Raw genomic sequence first — 23,971 nt, 5'->3', positions numbered from 1 at the left:
ACACTTCCCTCCGGCTCAGCACTGCCTCCCCAGCAGACCCGGGGCTCCGGAGCTTTGGTCCAGAATGAATTCATCCCCGCCAACTGGAGGCCCCTGAAACAGGTCATCTGCCTGCATCAAGCCTGACCATCCATTTGCTTGTGAAGTCACCGCTGCTCAAGTCCACATCCAGGTCTCTTCCGCCATCCTTTATTAGGAATATAAAACCTAATCTATGTACAGGATACATCGGTGTCAGGGTGAGGGGTGGTCACAAGGCGGGCCATGGCTGGGACTGGCTGCTCTCCTCGGCGTAGTGCCTGGAGCAGAGGGTCACGCGCAGGTAGGAACTGGGCTCACAGGCTGAGCACAGCCCCCTCTGGCCCCTACTCAATTCCTTCCTGCTTGTCTTTGATGGCCACCTGGGAGAGAGGAAGAAGGCGGAGACTGAGTTGGAACGGCTGGGGCAAGGACGCTGGGGAAACAAGCCCAGCATCCCCTGACCAGGCCCTTCCTGGAGGGCAGCCATGGGCCACACTCCCCAGGACAGTGGAGCAACCGAAGAGCCCTCCCAGCTGGCCCAGTCCAGCCGTTCTCTATGGCAGCCCAGGCAGGAGTCAGGGGCCACAGGCTTCCTGGGGAGCAGATGACTCAAGACACTGAAATCCCCCAAGCTGTGGCTCTTTCCCCTCTAAACTGTTATAGACTCCCAGGTGCCCTGCCGGGAACAGGCATGGGCCACCCTGGGGTGAGCTGCCTCCCAGACAGAGGCCCGGAAGGACCAGGCCTTGCCAACCACAGATAAGGGACGTAGAAGAGCACCCCCAAAGGACAGCAGCTCCCCGCCCCGATCCGGCTCACAGCACATGAGGGGACCTTGCCGCGCTACGGAAGTCCCATGGGGCAGGCAAGCCGCAGGCCTGGACTCCACAACCTCTCAGTCCACACATCCTGAAGCCTGTGGTAGAAGTCCCTGCCCTTCCATGAGCACCGCCTCTCCCCCAAGACCTCCGAAGAAACAGGCTAGGGCTGTCCCAGGCATGGGCACATGGGCCGGTGTCCAGCCCACGCCACCCGCCCCTCCGGGCCCCGCCCTCACCCGGAAGCGCTCCTCCAGCAGGGACAGCTCGCTGATGAGGTCGGTGATGGCGTTGGTGAAGGCTTCCTGGGGGCTGTAGTCCGGCGTGGTCTGCACTCGGATGATGATCTTGTGCTCCAAGGGGTGGGGGACTTTGTAGCCAGCAAATAGCACCTGTGGGTCCTTTAGGAGTTGTCTGCGGTCCAGGGACAGACAGTGTGAAGGTCTAGCCTCATGCCCTCGGGCCTCAGGCCCAAGCTGGGTGGCAGCCAGCTCAGAGCAGAACAGACTTTCTAGCCAAAAATCCAACCCCCCAGTTTTTTTCCCCAAAAGTCTTCAAGGAAAGTAATGCTTTTAGGAAGATACCTCATGTGGGAACACCCTACCCGCCACACACACACACACACATAACACCCTGCATCCATGATATTGAAGGACACACACACGGTCCCCCACACCCCCCACATCCATGAGGCTGAAGGACCCAAGCTGGAAACGGATTCCAGCAACCTCTTCCCACAGGGAACTGCAGTGCTGGTAGAGAGATCTCCTAGGCAGTGAATGTCCAGACAGTGTTCAGTGACTCAGACCCAAAAAGCCCTAAAAGAGCATCCACACAGCAAATAAAGGCAGCAAGGAGAGGAGGGCCCAGGCTCTGAGCAGTGAGTGGAATGGAAATGCAATTCTGTCCTCCGAGCAGCACAGCTGCCGGCGGCTGGCCACGCACACTGGATGGGGCTGTGTCACGTACTGTGCCCTGGGCACACTGGGGTCTCCTCTAGAGCAGCTCAGAGTGGTGTGAGCACCACGAAGGGGACCCATGCATAGCTGGCAACACTGGGCTCAAGAGCAGGGGAGCAGCAGGGCCCCAGGAGAGCTTGGGTGCCCCACTGGCTGGGCTCCGGGCAAGAGTCCTCCATCCCTGTGCCCGACCACACCAGGAGACTGGGCAGACCCCACTCACAGACAGGGAAAGGCCTGGCTTCGCTGGTGGCACCAGAGGGAAGAGCCAAGTCTACAGGAAAATGACAAGTCCCTGGGCCAGAGTGGCCGTCACATCCCTGACCGACCACCTGGCTAGGACCTCACTGGTGTAAACGAACATCCACCAACTAATGCAGGGCACCCATCAGGGGCACTGGAACGCCACAGAACTCTCCTACTTCTTTCTCTTGTTAAATAGAAGTTCTAGTCTCTGCCACATACATCTTAGAGTCCCAGGTGGCACTGAGGTCACAGACAGGTGGCATGAAGGGAGCTAATCTTGACTGCTTTTCAATGCCCCTTAGCATGAACAACACACAGGCCTACTGTGCTGGAATCTGCTGCTCGTTCATTTATAGAATGTGCACTTAACAGTGAACGTAAGGCCGGGCGCAGCAGCTCACATCTGTAATCCCAGCACTTTGGAAAGCCGGCGGGTGGATCACCTGAGGTCAGGAGTTCAAGACCAGCTTGGCCAACATGGTGAATCCCCATCTCTACTAAAAATACAAAAATTAGCCGGGCATCGTAGCGTGTGCCTGTAGTCCCAGCTACTAGGGAGGCTGAAGCAGGACAATCACTTGAACCTGGGAGGCGGAGGTTGCAGTGAGCCAAGATTGCGCCACTGCACTCCAGCCTGGACGACAAGAGCGAAAACTCCATCTCGGGGAAAAAAAAAAAAAAAAAAAGTGAATGTAAATGCACATGTTCATCTACAGAATAAGCCACTACAGAAGCGTGGCTTATGTGAAGACATGGAGGTCAGTGTCATTTTGATAAAAAGGTACCAAGATGCCGGGCGCAGTGGCTCAAGCCTGTAATCCCAGCACTTTGGGAGGCCGAGACGGGCGGATCACGAGGTCAGGAGATCGAGACCATCCTGGCTAACACGGTGAAACCCCGTCTCTACTAAAAAATACAAAAAACTAGCAGGGCGAAGTGGCGGGCGCCTGTAGTCCCAGCTACTCGGGAGGCTGAGGCAGGAGAATGGCTAAACCCGGGAGGCGGAGCTTGCAGTGAGCTGAGATCCGGCCACTGCACTCCAGCCTGGGTGACAGAGCAAGATTCCGTCTCAAAAAAAAAAAAAAAAAAAAAAAGGTACCAAGATTATAAAATGCCCACAGCAAGCCCCCAGAAGGACCTCCTGTAGCTCAGAGAGACTGAGAAAGATCTTGGAACTTGTGCTTTGCCCAGAGGGGCCCATTAAACACAGCCCATGAGAGCCTGTGATGGGAAACTTACGATTTAATGATGTTTCCCAGTGTGTGGTCTTCTTTGTTGATGGTGAATAAACAGGCATTGGGTACCTTGGTGTCCTTGTTAATGGTGATCCTAGGAAGATGCAGAGGCCACAGATGAGGGGCAGGGGCTCCCCTCCTCCCACCCTAAGTCTAAATCCTGCCTCCTCCCGGCCAGGTGCGGTGGCTCGTGCCTGTAATCCCAACACTTTGGGAAGCTGAGGTGGATAGATGACCTGAGGTCAGAAGTTCAAGACCAGCCTGCCCAACATGGCGAAACCCTGTCTGTACTAAAAATACAAAAAAAAAAAAAAAATTAGCTGAGTGTGGTGGTCCATGCCTGTAGTCCTGGCTACTTGGGGAGACTGAGGCAGGAAAATAACTTGAACCTGGGAGGTGGAGTTGCAGTGAGCCGAGATCACGCCACTGCACTCCAGCCTGGGCAACAGAGGGACTCTGTATCAAAAATATAAAAATAAAGGCTGGGCGCAGTGGCTCACACCTGTAATCTCAGCACTTTGGGAGGCCGAGACGGGCGGATCACGAGGTCAGGAGATCAAGACCATCCTGGCTAACACGTTGAAATCCCATCTCTACTAAAAATACAAAAAATAGCCAGGAGTGGTGGCTGCTGCCTGTAATCCCAGCTACTCGGGAGGTTGAGGCAGGAGAATGGCATGAACCAAGGAGGCAGAGCTTGCAGCAAGACTCTGACAAAAAAAAATATATATATATATATATTATATTTTTTTTCCTATGTATATATATCCCTTTATATAGGAAAACAAGCTCTGCCTCCTCCTGAAGACCTTTCTCAATTTCTTCATCCCATAAAGACCTCGCCAACCCGGTCCCCTACTTCCTGCTACCCCAGATCTATGGAACCTTGGCCTTTTCTGAATTCCTCTTTTTTTTTTTTTTTTTCTTTTGTAGAGATGGGGTTTTGCTTTGTTGTCCTGGCTGGTCTTGAACTCCTCGCCTCAATTGACCCCTCCTGCTGCCCAGGCTGGAGTGCAGTGGTGTGATCCTAGCTCACTGCAGCCTCCAACTCCTCGGCTAAAGTGATCCTCCCACCTTAGCCTCCTGAGTAGCTGGGACCACAGGTGCACATCATCATGCCTGCCCTGTTCCTTTTTTCCAAGGTGGTTTCTCCAGTTGACACCACACACATTTTAGGGTGCATAATTCTTTCCTGTGGGGTGCTGTCTTGTGGACATTGTAGGACATCAGCAGCATTCCTGACCTCTATTCAGTAGATTCTAGTCATAACCCCTTTGACAACCAATAATGTTCCCAGTTATTGCCAAATGACCCTTGTGGGGTCAAATGGTCCCCAGTTGCGAGTCTGCTCTAAAGGAGGCCTAAGTGGCTGGCAAGGGCCACACCCAGACCTCTGCACGGCAACCTGGGAACAGTAAGAGCCAATGGTTATGAGGTCTTCCAGGTGCTGAGCTTTGGACCAAGAGCTTTACACAAATTACCTCATCCAATTATTTTTATTTTGAGACAGGATTGTGCTCTGTCGCCCAGGTTGCAGTGCAGTGATGCGATCACGGCTCACTGCAGCCTGAAACTCCTGTGCTCAAGCGATCCTCCCACCTGAGCCTCCCAAAGTGCTGGGATTAAAAGTGTGAGCCAGCGCACCCGGCCAGATCCCTTTTTTTTTTTTTTTTTAAATGGAGTTTCACTCTTGTTGCCCAGGCTGGAGTGCAATGGCGTGATCTCCGCTCACCTCAACCTCCACTTCCCAGGTTCAAGTGATTCTCCTGCCTGAGCCTCCCGAGTAGCTGGGATTACAGGCACGCGCCACCACGCCCAGCTAATTTTGTATTTCTAGTAGAGTAGGGGTTTCTCCATATTGGTCAGGCTGGTCTTGAACTCCCGAACTCAGGTGATCCGCCCGCATCGGGCTCCCAAAGTGCTGGGATTACAGGCGTGAGCCACCGCACCCGGCCTGAATCCCATGTTTAAGTACAGTAATAAACTCATTTTCCACATGAGGAAACAGGGCCTCCAGCAGATCAAGTCACAGATACAGAGTAGCTAAGTGGGGGACGCAGGGGCTGAGCCCAAGCTCTCTCCCCTGGACTCCTTCAACCCGCAGGCAGCGAGGAGCCACTGCGGCTTTTACACAGACCGCTGACAGATCGGAGGGGATGGGGGATGGAGGATGGAAGTGGAGGGCGAGAAACAAGACAGGAGGCTGCCAGATCCCAGAGGAAAAGGGCTATGGAGAACCAGACACTCTAGGTTCGAATACAACCCCGCCACTTCCTGCGTGTCCGGGGGAACTTGCTCCTCCGAGCCTCAGTGTCCTCATCTGCAAAATGTACACACTCGTCACTGCCTCGCGGAACGGCCTTAAAACAGGCCGAGCGGTCGATCAAGCAAAAGCTGTTTCCCTCCCGGGGCAAGAGATGGGCAGGAGACACCCCAGAATGCGACAGTCGCAGGCCCGCGCACCTCGGCCCGCCGCAGCCAGCGTCACTTACTTCTTCTCGCCCTCAAAGAGCAAGAACGACTCAAAGGCTGGAGGGGCGTTCATGCTCCCGCCGCCGTCGCGTCCAGACCCCAAGTATCTGCCGCCGCCTCCTCCAGAGCCCTGATAGGAGGCCTCTTCCGGATTACTCCAGCGAGACAAACCCGCGTAAGGATCGGCTCATCGCCCCCTTTCGGGCTGGAGGATCTTGCGCAGGCGCGAGAAAAGCCCGAGGGAGGCCCTTGCCTCTGCGCATGCGTCAGTCGGGAGGCCCCCCCCCCCCGCCCCCAACACACACACACCACCCCCTCCCCTCGGCGTGGCTTGCCCCCGTGGGCGCTCTTCGGCGCATGCTCAGAGCGCTAGGCGGGCTGTTCTGCCCCCACAGAGACCTCCTAGTCCTGGCTGAGCGGGAACCCCAAGCTGTACCTTTCTCCGCTCCCCATATCCCTTGATCTCTCTTTGGAAACTTGCACCCCTTTGGAGTGCGCAGCAGGAAGCCCCTGAATAGAGATAACAAAGCTAAGGGGTAGTGGACAGCTGCGGCTGGCAGCCGTAGGGGGAGCAGAAGATCTCGTGGCCAGAGGCAGATCTATGATAAGCCTTCTGCGCAGGCTGCCTACACCGACTGCTGCAGGACCCCTGCCTTGGGGGTGCCACCGGCTTGTTGGCCGGGAGGAACAATTGGGTGACGGATGCAGAAGGAGGCAGGTGTATACAGAAGTGAGAGGGGAGCCCGGAGGGTTACGTATTATCTTTTTATATATTATTATTATTTAGAGAAGGTGTCTCCCTCTGTCGCCCAGGCGGGAGTGCAGTGGCGCCATCATGCAGCCTCCAACTCCTGGGCTCCAGAGATCCTCCTACCTCAGCCTCCCGTCTGAGCCTCCTGTCTCAAAAAAAAAGAAAAAAGAAAAAAAAGGGGGTCCAGGTGCAGTGGCTTACTTACACCTGTAATCTCAGCACTTTGGGAGGCTGAGGCAGAAGGATCATCTGAGGTCAGGAGTTTGAAACCAGCGTGGCCAACATGATGAAACCCCATCTCTACTGAAAAAAAAAGACAAAATATTAGCTGGGAGTGGTGGTGTGCGCCTGTAATCCCAGCTACTCAGGAGGCTGAAGCAGGAGAATCGCCTCAACTCGGGAGGTGGAGGTTGCAGTGAGTTGAGATCACACCACTGCACTCCAGCCTGGGCAACAGAGCGAGACTCCATCTCAAAAAACAAACAAACAAACGACAACAACAAAAATCATCTGGGAACCTGCCCCAGGCCCCGGTTGAACGCCAGGCCTTGAAGTGTCTGGGAGGCAGTGGTATAGACTCAGGGGGCAGATGGGAGGTACACCCTTTCCTGTTCCTCTCGCTTTTCCAGGTGGCCTCCAGAAACAATGTGGCATCCTGGGCTATGGGCAGCTCTGCTCAGGGCCTGAGAGGAGAACCGGGGGGCAGAGCCAGGCATGCACTGATGTTAACTTCCCTTCCAGCTGCAGTGGTCAGGATCTGGGGAGGGGAGGAGAGGCGTGGTGGATGCTGCCAGAAGGGCGGCTGTGTGTGTGCACTCAAGATCCAGGTTTCTACCTGGAACCCTAATAAGTCCATGCCTCTTTCCCTATCACTGCCTGCATTTAGGCTCAGGAGACCCTGGAGGCCATACTTCCTGGACAGTAGGTCCTTGAAACCCAATGAGATCCACAGGTATGAGGACTTTTGTGTACCCCTAAGGAAGTAGCCAGAGAACCATGTGCTGGTGATTTAGGGTGGGGTGGGGGCTGCATCAGGCTCAGCCACCCCTGGACCCAGGCCTTGGGCCAGGAAGGGAGGGGAGGGACCCAATCCACCAAAAAGGCTTAGGAGGCCCATAGGATGGCAGACCACAGGAGGCTATGAAGCTCTAAGGGGTCAGGCTGGTGGGCTGCTTAAGGGGGAAATGGTATCCACCAAGGCCACAGCCAGGAGAAAACATTGATATGGCCCCAAAAGCCATAGGGAAGAGGGAGAGGGTAGGCCCCTTGAATCTAAATCTCCCCTTGACCTTTTTTTTTTTTTTTTTTTGAGACAAGGTCTCTCTGTCGCCCGGGCTGGAGTGCAGTGGCACGATCTCGGCTCACTGCAACTTCCACCTCCCGGGTTCAAGCAATTCTCCTGCCTCAGCCTCCCGAGTAGCTGTGATTACAGGCACCTGCCACCATGCCCAGCTAATTGTTGTATTTTTAGTAGAGACGGGGGTTCACCATGTTGGCCAGGCTGGTCTTGAACTCCTGACCTCAGGTGATCCACCCACCTCGGCCTCCCAAAGTACTGGGATACAGGCGTGAGCCACCGTGCCCAGCCCTCTTTACTTTTCAACAGTTCCTGGAAGAGCCAAGGTATACAGGCTGCCCCACTGGCCCTGCCCCAGAACCTAGCTGGGCAGCCAGGTCAGGGGTCATGTCTGAACCCTGGGACTTTGGGGGCTGTCCTAGGATAAGGACAAAGAGGGGAGGCTCAGAGCTTGCTTGGATGAGCTTTGAGAATGTGTTCGTGGCTGGGTGCGGCGGTCCTGTAATTCCAGCACTCTGGGAGGCTGAAGTGGGAGGATGGCTTGAGCCCAGGAGTTGGAGACCAAGCTGGACAACGTGGTGAGACCCTGTCTCTACCAAAAGTACAAAAATGGGCATGATGGTGCACACCTGTAGTCCCAGCTACTCAGAAGGCTGAACTCAGGAGCTGGAGGCTGCAGTGAGCTATGATCACTCCACTGCACTCCAGCCTGGACAACACAGTGAGACTCTGTCTCAAAAAAAAAAAAAAAAATAACGATTGTTCTGGAAAACGACTTTGAGGCTCTGTCTCACTTTTTTTTTTTTTTTTTTTTTTTGAGATGGAGACTCACTCTGTCACCTAGGCTGGAGTGCAGTGGCGTGATCTCGGTTCACTGCAACCTCCGCCTCCCAGGTTCAATCTGATTCTCCCAAGTAGTAGGGATTACAATGCGCACCACCGCACCCAGCTAATTTCTGTGTTTTCAGTAGAGACTGGGCTTTCACCATGTTGGCCATGGTTTGCCAGACTGGTCTCGAACTCCTGAACTCAGGTGATCCGCCCGCCTCAGCCTCCCAAAGTGCTGGGATTACAGGTATCCTCGGTCTTGTTAATTACACTGGGGTTTGCTGTGTACGGTGAGATCAGGATGAGGGCGGTGAGGTGGTGACCAGGGGGACCCATGCTTCTGCTCGGGGGGTTGGCAGAAGCCAGCAGGGCTTGGGGTTTCCCTGTTTGAAGCTCTCCACGTTGAGAGTGTGGAGGAGCGTGACATGTGTGTGAAAATGCAAACCTGGCCCTCCCTGGCTGGAGGCTGGCAGTGGGTGAGTCTCTGGTAAGACCAGGACACGTATACTTTTTAAGCTTTTTTATTCTTGAAAAGTTAAAAGATACACAAAACTAGACTATGCAGGATAATGAGCCCCCACATACTCTGCATCTCTCTTCCGTAATTATCAGCTCGTGGCTACCTCTACCTCTCCCCTCTACCTCTTGTCTCATCTCTACCTCTCCCCCTGATCCCCGCCTCTGGATCATTTTGCAGCAAATCCCAAACGCCCGTATCATTTATCCTAAATATTCCATAAATATTCCACTATGTAGCTCTGAAAGAGAAGGACTCTTACAACACAACTGCGGTATCTTTTTTGTTTGCTTGTTTTTGTAAAGACGGGGGTTTCACCATGTTGCCCAGGCTGGTCTCCAATTCCTGAGCTCAAGCGATTCTCCCACCTCAGCCTCCCAAGTAGCTGGGATTACAGGCATGTGCCACCGTGTCCAGCCAAGAGCAGTATCTTATCACACCTTTACAAAATTAATAATTCTATTCATCCTATAGTTGATCAATGTTCAAATTTCCAATTGCCTCATAAAAAGGTCATTTCTTAACATTTTGTTTTGTTGCAGTTGGTTTCTGTAAGTCACATAAGTATCTTAAGGTTTCTGTAAGTCACGTAAGTATCTTAAGTCTCTCTTTTATACTTCTATTGTAGTAAGATAGTTATAAAATTTGGCATTTTAACCATTTTAAGTGTTTAACTCAGTGGTGTTAATTACACTCACAATGTGTAGCCATCACCACTATTTAGTTCAAAAATCTCAAGTCTCCTTCATTTTCCTTTTTTTTTTTTTTAAATTAATTTTAGGGACTAGCTTTTGCTATGTTGCCCAGTCTGGCCTTAAACCCCTGGCCTCAAGGTGATCCTTCTGCCTTGGCCTCCTGAGTAGCTGGGACTACAGGTGTGCACCCTCACACCCAGCTTCAAATTTCTTTTAATTATAAAGTTCTGGCCATGTGCGGTGGTTTGCAACTGTAATCTCAGCACTTTGGGAGGCCAAGGAGGTCAGACCACCTGAGGTCAGGAGTTCAAGACCAGCCTGGCCAACATGGAGAAACCCCATCTCTACTAAAAATACAAGAATTAGCCAGGCGTGATGGCGAGCGCCTGTAATCCCAGCTACTTGGGAGGTTGAGGCAGGAGAATCATTTGAACCTGGGAGGCAGAGGTTGCAGTGAGCCAAGATCGAGCCATTGCACTCCAGCCTGGGCAACAGAATGAGACTCTGTCTCAAAAAAAAAAAAAGAGAAAGAAAAAAAAGAATCTATAAAGTTCCCCTTCATCTGAAAATCGAATGTGATTTTAAACAACCTATTTGAGCTCTGAGGTGGATGTCTAAGTTCCAAGCCCACTCCTCCCTTCTGAGGGTCCCAGTTTCCTGATCTCTTCTTCCCTTTCCTTCCTGGTAGCTTAAACAAGATACAGATAACAGGATAAAGGTGAGGAATGAATGAATGAAGGGATGCAGGCAGATGTGAAAACAGCACCCTCCTGGAGGGCTGGGACCACCTGGAGGCGCCCTGTGTCTGAGCTGCTGCTGTGAGGAGCCTGGCGCCGGTGGGCACTGGGAAGGAGGCAGCCTTCGAGTGGGGGGCAGCCGGGGGAGGAAGGAGGTTGGCTGAGCCAGGTCTGGGGGCCTCAGGGACTTCTGTGTCCTCATAAGGCACAAAGGCCCTGCCCACCCTGCCCCGGAGCGGCCCACAGTAGCAGCGGCTGGTGGCCCCTGCAGCAGGTCAGCCCCAAGAGTGGGCACAACGTGTGGCTTGGGTACCACAGGGCCAGAGGAGAGGGACAGGGGCCCTGCTCCTGTCACTCGCTGCTTCTGCCACCCCAAGACCAAGTCATCGGTGTGAGCTGGTGGCCAGACATCACTGCCCCACAGGCAGTGGGGGCTCCTCTTGGGCTGGGGGCAGGGCTTAGTGGGTAGCCCTATGGGAGGGGGAGCTGGTGGGGGACCACAGGGACTGACCAAAGAAAGGCAGGCCAGATCCCAGGACACCAGGGGCTCTAAGTCCCCAAGAGTACGGACTGGGTCACAGTCAAGTTTTGCTGACCGTCGGACCAGCCCGGGGCCTCTATGATGAAGGCATCAGAGAAACCCCATGGGGCCAGGAAGGGGCTGGGGCAAGGGTGGGCCTTTGGGATCTGGGGTCAGAGTGGGGAAGGAGGTGACTGCATGGCAAGGCAGGAGCTGAAGGTCTTCTGGAGAAGGAGGGTCCAGGCCTTGTCCCCACCCCGATCCAGGTCACTGTGGACGCAGCTGGGAGCTCAGCCTGGCAGCCCATGTGACACAAAGGTTGGGGGGACGGGAGCCTCCACAGGGCCAACACTGCCAGCCACACAGCTAACGGGCTTGGGGTAAGGGCTACGTGAAGAGGAATGGGGTCTCTGAGCCCCGCCTCTGTGCTGTCCTCAGAGACACCCTAGAGAAAGGACTTGCTTGGGGGCTGCTTTGAGGAGAGAACAGCTGGTTGGACACACTGGGCTCTGTGGCCTGTGGGGCATGGAAGAGGGGACCCAGGGACATGGTGGGGACAGCAAGTGGGAAGGGAAAGGAGTCCCCGACCCCAGATGAGTAGGGGGAAGAAAGAGGGGGGAACAGGGATGCCCAGGCCCATGCTGTCAGCCCTATCCTTGGCACATCCACCGACAGCCTCCGAGGTTCCCCGGGGCCCACTTTCTCCCCAGACCCCCATCACAAGACCCCACAGCCTGGACAGTAACAGCAGGTTTACTGTTGGCAACAGCACAGCCCTGTGCCACCCAAGGGCAGCGGGTGGGGTGGCGGCCAGGTCTCCTGGGGCCCCGTTCTCCCTCCCATTCTCTAGGTCCCTGGAGGCCAGACCCCCGGGTGTGGCCCGTCCTAGCGGTGGTTCTGGCTGGGTCTGTCCTAGGCGGGAGAGGAGGGTCCCTGGAGAGGCAGTGATGGCTGCAGTGGCTGTAGGGAGCCAGGGACACTTCAGGCCAGCCATGACAGGCCCAGGCCTGCTCAGCTCTGCACTTCTGGGGATCCCCTTATTCCTGACTCCCCCTCTCCCCTACTTGGAAGAGACCTAGGCCCTGCACCCTAATGAGGACCAGGGTGAGGGGTGCAGAGTCCAGGGCGGGGGGCTCCGAGCGCTTGGCAGGGGACTCAGCAACGGGAGCGCAGGGCGGGCCTCACGTCTGCAGCTCCAGGAGGCAGTTGGGCTCTGAGGGCGGGGAGCCGGCCGGGCTGGAGCTATGGGCCTCCCGGAGGTCCTGCAGCACCCGGAGCAGCTGGGCCAGTGAGTCCTTGGGAGCTGCGGGCAGAGGCAGCCGTGAGGGCCCCTGGGAGTGAGCCCGAGGACCCCACCCGTGCATCCCTGGTGGGGGTTCCGGCCACGAGCAAGTCCCAGGTGGGCAGGACCTACCTTCGCCAGGGCTCGCGGGCACCGTGCCTGCCTCTGCGCCCCTGCTCAGCTCCCGGTGCCTCTCCCTGTGGGGGAGGTCAGAGTCAGGGCCAGCATCCTCCACCTGCCCTGCCGGAGCTTCTGGTGTCCTTGTGGGAAGGCTGGGGGTGACCCAGCATGGGCCTCCGGGGCTAGAGGTGGCTCTGGGGGTGATGGCAGGGCTGACTCTTTCAGTCTATGAAGAGGAAACACGGGCCCAGCCTTGGCCCCAGGCCACCTTGCACCTTCTCCCTCCCTGTGTCTCCTACTCCTCCCCACACCACTGTGGATTGACCAGAATGCCCTTTGGACTTTTTTTTGTTTTGATATGTTTTGTTTGAGATGGAGTCTTGCTCTGTGGTCCAGGCTGGAGTGCAGTGGCGCAATCTGAGCTCACTGCAACGTCCACCTCCTGGGTTCAAGCAATTCTCCTGCCTCAGCCTCCCCAGTAGCTGGGATTACAGGAACCCTCCACCATGCCCAGTTAATTTTTGTATTTTTAGTAGAGACGAGATTTCGCCATGTTGGCCAGGCTGGTTTCAAACTCCTGATTTCAAACGATCTGCCTGCCTCCATCTCCCAAAGAGCTGGGATAACAGGCATGAGCCACCGCACCCCACCTTCGTGGGTTTTGAGGGCAGAGATAAACCCCGGAAGAGTCGATGAGGAATGGGGAGGACCACACCCTTCCTCCTCGCAGGGTGTAGGGGTGTGAGAGAGGAACGAGCTCCGGCTCCAGCTGGCTCAGGGGAAGCTGAGCGTGTGGGAATCACTGGATCACCTTGAAGTATCCCGGCACCAGCCGCATCTCCAGAGGCCCTGATTGAATGGGGCCTTGGCATCCTGTTTTTAAAGCTGATCTTTAAAAGCATCCTGTTTTTTCTAAGCTTCTGCCAGGGCTGAGAACCACTGGATGAAGCAAGATGGTCAAGGATTCAGGGAGCTGGCCGAGGCTGTGCCTGTGCTCCAAGGGCCCGGGGGAACAGCTGGCCAGGTTGCAAGGGGGGCTCAGCACACAGCATGAAGCAGGCATGGCCTTGACCCTTGGGGCCTCCGTCCTAACCTGAGCTGGCCTCGTGCTGCAGAGAGGTACTCCTGGTGCCCTCCCCAGATGTGGCCAATTAGAAGAGAGGTGACCAGCCACCATGGAGCAGCCCCAAGCCTGGCACGTTCCCCGGGCTGCACAGGCTCTCCTGGGTGGGACTCACCACAGCATGGCCTCCACGCCCAGCAGGTGCCGGTAGATGAGCTGGGCCTCAAGATCATGGTCAAGAGGGTCATTCCACTCCTGCAGGGTCACCCGTGACCGGGTCTTATCACAGCCCTGACCTGGGGGCACAGAGAGGGCAAAGTCACAAGCAGACACTTGGGACTACCATGTCCAACTTTCTGGTTGCATAGATGGAGAAATGGAGGCCTGGAGGGGAGAGAGATGCACTTGGGGGACCCTGGTGAGGGCAGGGCTGGGAGCACAGCCTGGTAAGTCTGACCCAGGCCCTGCCTCGGCTCCCCACCCTCTAGGGGCAGCCGCTTCTCCTGGGGTCAGCCCCTGCACCACGGGATGCATGACTGCGGAGCGTGGATGTCATCAGGATATGACTGGGGGAGCCGGGTAACCTTTTTTTTTTTTTTTTTTTTGAGACAGAGTCTCGCTCGGTCGCCCAGGCTGGAGTGCAGTGGCGCAATCTGGACTCACTGCAAGCTCCGCCTCCCGGGTTCATGCCATTCTCCTGCCTCAGCCTCCCGAGTAGCTGGGACTACAGGCACCCGCCACCTCGCCCGACTAAGTTTTTGTATTTTTAGTAGAGACGGGGTTTCATCGTGTTAGCCAGGATGGTCTCGATCTCCTGACCTCGTGATCCACCTGCCTCAGCCTCCCGAAGTGCTAGGATTACAGGCGTGAGCCACTGCGCCTGGCCAGGGAGCTGGGTAACTTTCTGGAAGGCTGCCTGCCTGGAAGGGAGCAGGCTGAAATGTTAACATCATGGTGAGGTGGGCCACAGGGGGTTCATGCCTTACAGTGAGCTGGTCCTGCAGCTTGCTGTCTTTATGACCTTGCCAAGTCATCTGCCTTCCCCAAGCCTCAGCTTTCCTCCACACAGTGGAATAACAGGCCCTGTCTCTTGGACCACGGTGGGTCCCACCTTGCCAATAATGAGAGTATCGCTACGATGGTTCTAGGCAGAGGCTGCAGGTTATATCAGCCAGCCAGCAATGCCCTTGCAAAGAGTCACCAAGAGGCCGGGCACAGTGGCTCACACCTGTAATCCCAGCACTTTGGGAGGCTGAGGCAGGAAGAGAGCTTGAGGCCAGGAGTTCAAGACCAGACTGGGCAACATAGTGAGACCCTGACTCTATAAACAATAAAATAAAAAAATAGCTGGGTGTGGTGGCATGTGCCTGTAGTCCCAGCTGTGCAGGAGGCTGAGGCAGGAGGATTGCTTGAGCCCAGGAGGTCAAGGCTGGAGTGAGCTATGATTGTGCCACTGTACTCCAGCCTGGGTGACAGAGTGAGAGAACCTACTCAAAACAAAAACAATAACAAAAGAGTCACCCATCCCTATACACGACTTGACCATAAATCCAGGGCTGGGCTAGAGTGGGTGGGTCAGTTTTCAATGGCCTCTGCCACACTGGGCTCTGGGGACCAAGGTTTGGCCTGGCCCGAAGGCCAGGGGACTCCAAGTGCTGAGTCTACTCTGTAAAGTAAGTGTGGATAACAGGGAGAAGGTCTCAAAAGTTCTAGAACTGTGCTGTTCTACAAGGTGGCAGCTAGCCACATGAAGCTATTTGAGTTAATTAAAATTAAAACAACTTTTCTTGTTTATTGTTTTTTTTTTTGAGATGGAGTCTTGCTCTTTCGCCAGGCTGCAGTGCAGTGGCACCACCTTGGCTCACTGCAACCTCTGCCTCCCAGTTTCAAACAATTCTCCTGCCTCAGCCTCCTGAGTAGCTGGGACTACAGGCCTACGCTGCTACACCTGGCTTGCTTATTTATTTGTTTGTTTGTTTGTACTTTAGTAGAGACGGGGTTTCACCATGTTGCCTAGGCTCATCTCGAACTCCTGAGCTCAGGCAATCCGCCCACCTTGGCCTCCCAAAGTGCTAGGATTACAGGCGTGAGCCACCACCACACCTGGCCAAAACAACATTTTTAAAAATGTAAAACTCAGGCCAGATGTGGTGGCTCCCTCCTACAATCCCAGCACTTTGGGAAGCCGAGGCAGGAGGATTGCTTGAGCCTGGGAATTCAAGCCTGGACAACATAGCAAGACCTCACCTCTAAAAAAATTATTTTTACATGAGCCAGGTGTGGTGACGCATGCCTGTAGTCCCAGTCTACTCAGAGGCTGAGGTAGGAGGATTGCTTGAGCCCAGGAGTTGGAGGCTGCAGTGAGCTATGATCAAGCCACTGCACTCCAGCCTGGGCAACAGAGCAAGACCCTGTTTTACAAAATTAAACAAAAAAAACCCCTCAGCTCCTCAAGCCACATTTCAAGTACTCAAGAGCCACCGGTACAAAGGCCGGGCACAGCGGCTCACACCTGTAATCGCAGCACTTTGGGAGGCCAAGGTGGGCAGATCACGAGGTCAGGAGATCAAGACCATCCTGGCTAACATGGTGAAACCCCCTCTCTACTAAAAATACAAAAAAACTAGCCGGGCGTGGTAGTGGGCGCCTGTAGTCCCAGCTACTCAGGAGGCTGAGGCAGGGGAATGGCATGAACCCGGGAGGCGGAGCTTGCAGTGAGCCAAGATCGCGCCACTGCACTCTAGCCTGGGCGACAGAGCGAGACTCTGTCTCAAAAAAAAAATAAATAAATAAAGCCACAGGTGCTAGAAGCTAGAGTACTACACAGTATGGAGTCCTTCTAGAAGCTCCTCTCTGCCATCCCTCTAGTGCCCAAGGCTCAGGGTCCCCTCCCACCCACAGCTCTGGATTGAGACCGCCAGCATGGGGGTGTGCAAACCCAGGGGCTCTCTGGCTCTCATGAGCAGGGCGTTCCTCAAGTGTGTTCCTCAGAACACCGGTTCTGTAAGAAGCTCCTTGGGGAAGAGAAGAGTTCCCTGTCAAATGAGTTTGGGAAGTGCTAGGTTAAATTGCGTTAGAAAAGGAATTCTAGGCCGGGCATGGTGGCTCACGCCTGTAATCCCAGCACTTTGGGAGGCCGAGGCAGGTGGATCATGAGGTCAGGAGTTGGAGACCAGCCTGACCAACATGGTAACACCCCATCTCTACTAAAAATACAAAAATTAGCTGAGTGCAGTGGCTTGTACCCGTGATACTTGGGAGGCTGAGGCAGGAGAATCACTTGAACCTGGGAGGCGGAGGTTGCAGTGAGCCAAGATCTCACCACTGCACTCCAGCCTGGATGATAGAGCTAGACTCAGTATCAAACAACAACAACAACAACAATAACAACAACAAAAACAAGAACAGCTTGACCAACAGGGTGAAACCCCATCTCTAGTAAAAATACAAAAAAATTAGCTAGGCTTGGTGGCGAGTGCCTGTAATCCCAGCTACTGGGGAAGTTGAGGCAGGAGAATTGCTTGACCCTGGGAGGTGGAGGTTGCAGTGAGCTGAGATTGTACCACTGCACTCTAGTCTGGGCGACAGAGTGAGAGTTGGTCTGAAAAAAAAAAAAAAAAAAAGAAGAAGAAAAAAGAAATGGGATTCTAACGTGTTTTCGGGCCTCCTTAGAGTCGTCAGCGAATTCACTCATATGCATCACACGCAACACGTGGCATTTCCCAAACCACCTGGTCCATGGGACCCTTTCTGGCCAGAGCACCTGGAGGGGCCACCATTCCTTGGGTTAGGTCCCTGCAGGTGCACAGCAGGGCTCAGGGCCCTGTCGTTCAGCCAGAGGCCGGATCTCGCAGTGGACGGATGCAGAGCCTGGGGTCCAGGCCTCCTCTCCTACCTGTCTTCTCTTTTTGGTGGCAGCAGCTCCACTTGTCCCCACGGAAGACGCCAGGGTGGTAGGAGCCCAGCAGGCCGGTGTTGTTGATGCTCACCTTCCGCAGCGCAGACAGCCACTGGTTCAGCTCATTCACACACTGCCGGGGATGTGGAGGGGGAGGCCTGTTCAGACGTCACCTCCTCCAGGAAGCCCTCCTAATGCCAGATGCCATGTTCCCCACCACCCCAACCCAGCAGCTTTGAGTGAATTAGGAGAGGCTTCCCTTCCTCCAGGGTAATGTGGCCCATGCCGGGGTGCATGGCCTGGAGAGCAGGTGCAGTGGCTCACTCCTACAATCCCAGCACTTTGGGAGGCCGAGGTGGGAGGATCGCTTGAACCCAGGAATTCAAGACCAGCCTGGACAACACAGCAAGACCTCATCTTCTCCTCTCCCACCTGTCTTTTCTCTTTGGTGGCAGCAGCTCCACTTGTCCCCGCAAAAGGCACCGGGATGGCAGGAGCCCAGGAGCCTGGTGTGGGCTGGACTTCAGCTGCCATTGGCCCCTTGGCCCCACTCATAGGTATTCCAGAACATGACAACTATATTTGGTGGCCCTGATATCACTACTTTTCCCTGTGGCTCTGGACCCTGACCCAAAAGGGAACCCCTAGAGAAAAGGGCACAGAGGGGACAGGACTTCCTCTAGGACGGTCATGCCTGCCCCTCCAGCTGCAGGCTTCTTACTTGTCCCACATGTTCCTGCCCTAGATACGCATCTGGGTCACCCTCCTACAAGGTCCCTGCTTGAATGCCACCCATCAGAGGTCCTCCCTGACCACTCTTTATAGGGTAGACTGCTCCCTGCTATACCCCACTCTGTTCCCTCTCTTGCTCCCTTAGTCCCTTCTGGTTCCCTTCAAGTCACTATCACAATTTGACTTTTTTTTTTTTAAGAAACAGAGTCTCACTCTGTCACCCAGGCTGGAGTGCAGTGGTGTGATCACTGCAGCCTCCAACTCACTGCAGCCTCCAACTCCTGGGCTCAGGCAATCCTCCTGCCTCAGCCTCCCAAGTAGCTGGGATCACAGGTGCATGCCACCATGCCTGGCTAATTTTTTAGTTTTTGTAGAGATGGGGTCTTGCTACATCTCTAATATTGGCCAGGCTATTCTCAAACTCCTGGCCTCCAGTCATCCTCCCACCTTGGCCTCCAAAAGTGCTGGGACTATAGGCATGAGTCACTGTGTCTGGCCCGACATTTGAAACATGTATTTATTGGCCCATCTTCTCCCTGGGATATCAGCTCCATGAGGGCAGGACTCTGCCTCGTCTGCCATGGTATCCCCTCACCTAGAATCGTGGCTGGAACCTAGGAGGTGCTCAGTAAGTATTTTTTAAATAAATGAATGAATGAGTTAATGAAGGAACAGATGAGAAGGTTATTTGAGAACATGCATCCAGAGCCACACGGAGCATAACGTTTGATTACTACGCATTGATACAGACACAGAAACACACAGGTGCCAGCTCAGACTTTCTTTTTTAAAGACAGGGTCTTGCTCTGTTGCCCTGGCTAGAGCACTGGGATTATCGGCATGAACCAGCGTGCCTGGCCCCGATCTCAGTTATCTGGAAATAGTTTCCAACAAACGGGTGCAACGCGCAAATTTCACATCACAGGGATGCACCTGTCTGTACACTGGCCCATATACAGACCTACACAGGGATGCCCAGGGAAAGACATGGGCCATGGCCTCCTGGGGGCTCAGACCCCTGGACAACACACACACATCTGTCCCCGACACCTCCCAGATCAGACAAAACCTGCGATGCTTGATGTAGCTGGTAGGGCGGCGGGAGGCTCAATCAACTCTTTTTCTCATCCAGTCCACTCAGGCCACTCCCACAGCACCCAGGCCACTTCCACAGGGCTCATGCCACTCCCACAGTACCCAGGCCTCTCCCATAGCACCCAAGCCACTTCCACAGTGCTCAGGCCGCTCCCACAGCACCTGCTCCCCTCTCCGCACCTTGCACTGCAGGTAGGCAGTCTGCGGCCTGCCGACATCATCCGTGTAGATGACTTGCATGACGTGCGAGCTGCCAAAGCTCTTTTCCTCCACCTTTTCCGCTGCCCGGATGTTGGCTAGCTTGATGAGGGCGCTTTTCTGGGGCAGGCAGGGAGGAGGAGGTTTAGGGACCTAGTCAGGGCCATTCCATTCCCCATCTCTGGGCCTCAGCCTCCCCTTCTGCAGCACCAGGGGTAGGCATGGGAGACCCAGAGTGACCTCAGCCAGGGCAGAGCACAGACTGATAGTGACCAAGTGCCCAGCAACTGGGAGGGGAGGACCTGGCCTCTCAGGGGAGCACTCCCAGAAGGCCTGGGAGGTGTGAGCTTTGGGGTAGTGTCTGGACAGCCAGTATTCCCCGGGCTACAAAGTCAATCCAGCCATGGCCAACGCTGTGTGACTTTGCATTTATTAATTTTCCAACTTGTTTTTGTAGTCCCAGGCTCTAATAGTCATATCCTGGCTGGGCGCAGTTGCTCACACCTGTAATCCCAGCACTTTGGGAGGCCGAGGCAGGTGGATCACCTGAGGCTGGGAGTTCGAGACCAGCCTGATAAACATGGAGAAACCCCGTTTCTACTAAAAATACAAAATTAGCTGGCTGTGGTGGCTCATGCCTGTAATCCCAGTTACTCAGGAGGTTGAGGCAGGAGAATCACTTGAATCCAGGAGGCGGAGGTTGCAGTGAGCCAAGATCGCACCATTGCACTCTGGCCTGGGCAACAAAAGTGAAACTCCACCTCAGGAAAAAAAAAAAAAAAAAAAAAAAAAAGGGACCAGAATTAAATAATGCCTATGTAGCCAAATCTTTCAGCCCTGGCAAGAAGACGCATAATAATCATCTGAGTGCTTTGGGAGGCTGAGGCGGGAGGATTGCTTGAGGCCAGGAGTTTGAGACCAGCCTGGGCAGCATAGCAAGACCCCATCTCTGCAAAAAAAAAAAAAAAAAAAAAAATTAAAGAAAATTAGCCAGGCTTGGTGGCACATGCCTGTAGTTCCAGCTACTTGGGAGGCTGAGGCAGGAAGATTGTTTGAGCCCAGGAGTTGGAGGCTGCAGCCAGCTATGATCGCACCACTGCACTACAGCCTGGGTAACAGAGAAAGACCCTGTCACAAAAAATAGTTATCATCATCTGAGGAATCTCAGGTTAGAAGGGGCAGGCACCTCATCTGGCAGGACTCCTGAGCTGGTTCTTTGAGAACAAGGTGAGTGATGAGCTCCTTCACCTACCCCAAGCCTACTCTCACCCGCCCAGGGCTAGGCCGGGTACTCCTGGCCGACCATCCCCATAGCCTGCATGACTGCGGGCAGGTGTACAGCAAGAGGTCACCAGGTCTATGGCGGAAGTATGTCCTCAGCCCTTCCTGGGAGAAGAGAGCTTGCAGGAGAGGTGACCCATGACTCAGAGAGGGCTGTACAAGATGATCTTTGAGATCCCTTCCCACACCAAGCTTCCGTGCTTCTATATTCCTGCCTCTTCCAGGAAGCCTCTCCTGGTTGCCCTACCTGCCTCCTCACCTAACAGCCCAGGTGATGTGCTTTCTTTAATAATACCATTTGCCTAAATAGTACTACCTGCCAGGCCCTGGGTCAAGACCCTTAGGGAGATCATCTCATCTAATCCTCAACAACCTGGTAAGGTCGAATCATCTTCCTCCATTTTTTTTTTTTTTTTTTTGAAACGGAGTCTTGTTCTGTTGCCCAGGCTGGAGTGCAGCGGCACAATCTTGGCTCACTGCAACCTCCGCCTCCTGGGTTCAAGGGATTCCTGTGCCTCAGCCTCCCGAGTAGCTGGGACTACAGCCGTCACCACGCCTGGCTAATTTTTGTATTTTTAGTAAAGACAGGGTTTCTCCATGTTGGCCAGGCTGGTCTTGAACTCCTGACCTCAAGTGATCCACCCGCCTCGGCCTCCCGAAGTCCTGGGATTACAGGCGTCAGCCACCATGTCCGGCCCTCCTAGGTTCTGACAAGCAGTACAGATGCCACACACCTGGCTTTCTTCTCTGACCCCGGGGGACCTCAGGTGGGCTCCAAGGAAGGGGACAGGTGCCTCTAAGGTGCCATAACCTCTCAGAGCCCCACTTGCCGGCCTCCCTCCTTACCCACCTTGGAGCTGGGCGTCTTGGCGAAGCTGAGGGCCTCGGTGGTGAGGAAGAAGTAGAGCTTCTTGAAGGAGGACGACATGAGGGGGCCCTTGCCCTTGGTCCTGTGGATGAAGAGTGGCCCCTCCTTCACAGGTGGCGCCTGCAAACTCAGCGTCCGCTGCAGGTCCAGCTCTGCCAGGCCAGGGAGGGAGGGGGGAATCGAGAGCCCAGTGAATGAGGGCGGGGCCGGGGGCGGAGCAGTGGGCGGGGCCATGGGGCTCAAGGGCTGAGCAAGTGTGAATAGCCGGCAGTGGACGTGGTCATGGGGCTCAAAGGTGCAGCAAACATCAACAGCAGGTGGTGAGCGGGGTGACGGGTGGACTGAGGTAGGCAGGGCCATGGGCTTGGAGGCGGGACACGCGTCAATAGCAGGTGGCTATTGACCAATATGGAGCTCAAGGGTGGAGCAAATGTCAACAGGCACAGATGGTGGGTGAGGCCATGGGTCTAGGGGTGGGGCAAACATCAACAGCAGGCAGTGAGCAGAGTCACAGGAAGCACAAACAGTGGTGGGTGGGTCTATGGTCTGGGAGCCTGGCAAATGTCAACAGCAGGCGGTGAGTGGGGCCACGAGAGGCAGAAACAGCGGTGGGTGGGGCCGTGGGGCTCAAGGGCGGGGCAAACGTCAGCAGTAGGCTGTGGGCGGGTCTGCGCAGGGCTGCGCTCACCATCCTTCTCCTCGATGTCCACGAGCTTGGTGATGAAGTCCTTCAGCTGCGCCACGCCCTGGCGCACGGTGGGCTGCAGCGGCTCCATCCAAGCCTCCTTGGCTCTGGAAGCCGGCGTGTCCATGTTGCCCACGTTCTGGACTGCCTGGAGGTGACAGCAGGAAGGACCAGGCTCTGCTGGGTCAGGGGCCTAGCCACTGCACCCCCTCCCACCCCCCAAGTCTTTGCTACTCAGCCTTAGAGATGGAGGCAGAGGCGACAGAGGCCATGCCCACGGGCCCCCTCCAGCCCCACGAGGGATCAGGGAGGAGTGGATCATGGAGTTTGATGCCTTTTTATAACTGAGACCACTTGCACCTTCCTCTGCAGGTTTAACAGACGCTGCTGCACTGGGTACCCCACCCCGGTGCCGGGCAGATAGGTGCAGCCTGAGAGTAAGTAGACCCGGGTTGGAAGGTCCCACGATTCACCACCGACGGGCTGGGCGGCCTTGGCCACCTCCGACCCCTCGCAGGCCTGTTCCCCTATCCATGAGATGGTGCTGGAACAAGGTGGCCACAGGAAGGCTTTGCAAACTGTGAAGTGCAGTGCCCACGTGGGCGTGCCAGTGGCCTCGCTGGAGCCGGTAGGAACACACTGCAGTCCAGGCCAGGGCCCCGGTGGGACACCCAGCTGTGCATCCCGCCCGTGGCCGCAAGGCCCGCACCTTGGCCAGCAGGAGCAGGGTGCGGCTGGTGCGGGCGTCCGCGTGGCGCTCCCGCAGGTGGAAGAGCTTGGGAGACATGATGGCGGGAGAGAAGAAGCGCAGGCACAGGAAGCTGGTGACGGCGATGAACGGTACATTCTGCAGGGATGCGGGAGAGCGCGGGCTGGGGTCCCCCAGGCCTGGGCTCCTGGCAGCCCCCTCCCCTTAGGCTCCGTCCTTGACCCTCCCCAGGACACTGCCTCCCTCATCCTCCCCAGCGCTCCCTGGTTCCTCACCGCTCTTCGCCCGCAGCCCCAGCCCAGTCCAACTCGGCACAGTCTAACCCGTCCCAGTCTAGCCCGGCGGGTGGAGGGCGCACCTCGTGCTGGGCTCCGGGGAAGCGCTCGCGCACGCGCCGAAAGAGCTGGCGGAAGGTGGCGCGCACCACGGCGGGGCACGCGCGAACTGAGCGGCTGAGCGCGCTCAGCAGCGCCCCCAGGTGGGCGCGCAGCGTCTGCGCGCTCTGCTCTAACACCTCGGCCTCTGTCTGAGGGCGGTGCAGCCCCGAGCACCTGCGTGGAACGGGGCAGGGCAGTAGAGGGGGTCGCAGTCAGCGCCAGGGCCACGACAGGAACAGTGGCTCTTGCAGCAGCCAGGACACGGACACAGGGGACAATACACGGGTGGGCAGAGCCACAAACACACGTGCAGACGGGGCCTGATTCCACGCTGCTGCACCCCGCACCCCCCCGGGGTTACCCCCGGCCTCACCCTACATCCTTAACTTCCACTTTGCTGGGATCCAGCTCCACATACTTCTTCTCCTCAAACACCTTGTTGATGATGGGGCCCAGGACGCCGTGCAGGTACTGCATCCCGGCCACCTGGGGACCACCGCAAGTCACATTGATCCTGTCTCCCCCAATCCCACTCCAGCTGCCCACCCTCTCCCGGCAGCCGCTCCT

General features: G+C 55.6%; 2 protein-coding genes across 6 annotated transcripts in view; both read right to left on the bottom strand.

Annotated features, from left to right (window-relative positions):
* Positions 1-167: 167 nt before the first annotated feature.
* POLR2J (RNA polymerase II subunit J) lies at positions 168-5,986 on the bottom strand. Of its 2 annotated transcripts, XM_031665505.1 has the most exons (4): positions 5,772-5,986; positions 3,284-3,373; positions 1,079-1,253; positions 168-401 (listed from the first exon to the last, which is right to left on the bottom strand). In XM_031665505.1, the coding sequence occupies exons 1-4, from the start codon at positions 5,822-5,824 to the stop codon at positions 366-368; spliced, it is 354 nt and encodes a 117-aa protein (XP_031521365.1). In that variant the 5' UTR covers positions 5,825-5,986; the 3' UTR covers positions 168-365. The 2 variants fall into 2 exon arrangements, with proteins under 2 accessions (XP_031521365.1, XP_021791407.2); XM_021935715.2 differs by lacking the exon at positions 168-401 and having other exon boundaries at positions 410-1,253; positions 5,772-5,963.
* A 3,146-nt stretch (positions 5,987-9,132) lies between these two features.
* The window catches only part of RASA4B (RAS p21 protein activator 4B), a 37,187-nt gene continuing 22,348 nt past the window's right edge, over positions 9,133-23,971 (bottom strand). For 2 of the 4 annotated variants that reach the window (XM_017956624.3, XM_031665502.1), the window contains exons 12-21: positions 23,778-23,890; positions 23,386-23,578; positions 23,028-23,165; positions 22,322-22,466; positions 21,616-21,785; positions 19,467-19,604; positions 17,457-17,592; positions 13,737-13,857; positions 12,511-12,575; positions 9,133-12,399 (exon numbers count right to left, since the gene is read on the bottom strand). In XM_017956624.3, the coding sequence (XP_017812113.2) occupies positions 12,278-12,399; positions 12,511-12,575; positions 13,737-13,857; positions 17,457-17,592; positions 19,467-19,604; positions 21,616-21,785; positions 22,322-22,466; positions 23,028-23,165; positions 23,386-23,578; positions 23,778-23,890 (1,341 nt within the window). In that variant the 3' untranslated portion in view covers positions 9,133-12,277. The other 2 variants (XM_021935718.1, XM_021935719.1) reach the window with 2 other exon arrangements.

The sequence above is a fragment of the Papio anubis genome, chromosome 4, assembly GCF_008728515.1.
Source record: "Papio anubis isolate 15944 chromosome 4, Panubis1.0, whole genome shotgun sequence".
In the NCBI taxonomy this organism is placed as follows: domain Eukaryota; kingdom Metazoa; phylum Chordata; class Mammalia; order Primates; family Cercopithecidae; genus Papio; species Papio anubis.
The sequence above is the reverse complement of the archived record's forward strand: the minus strand, read 5'-3'. Positions and strand labels throughout refer to the sequence as shown.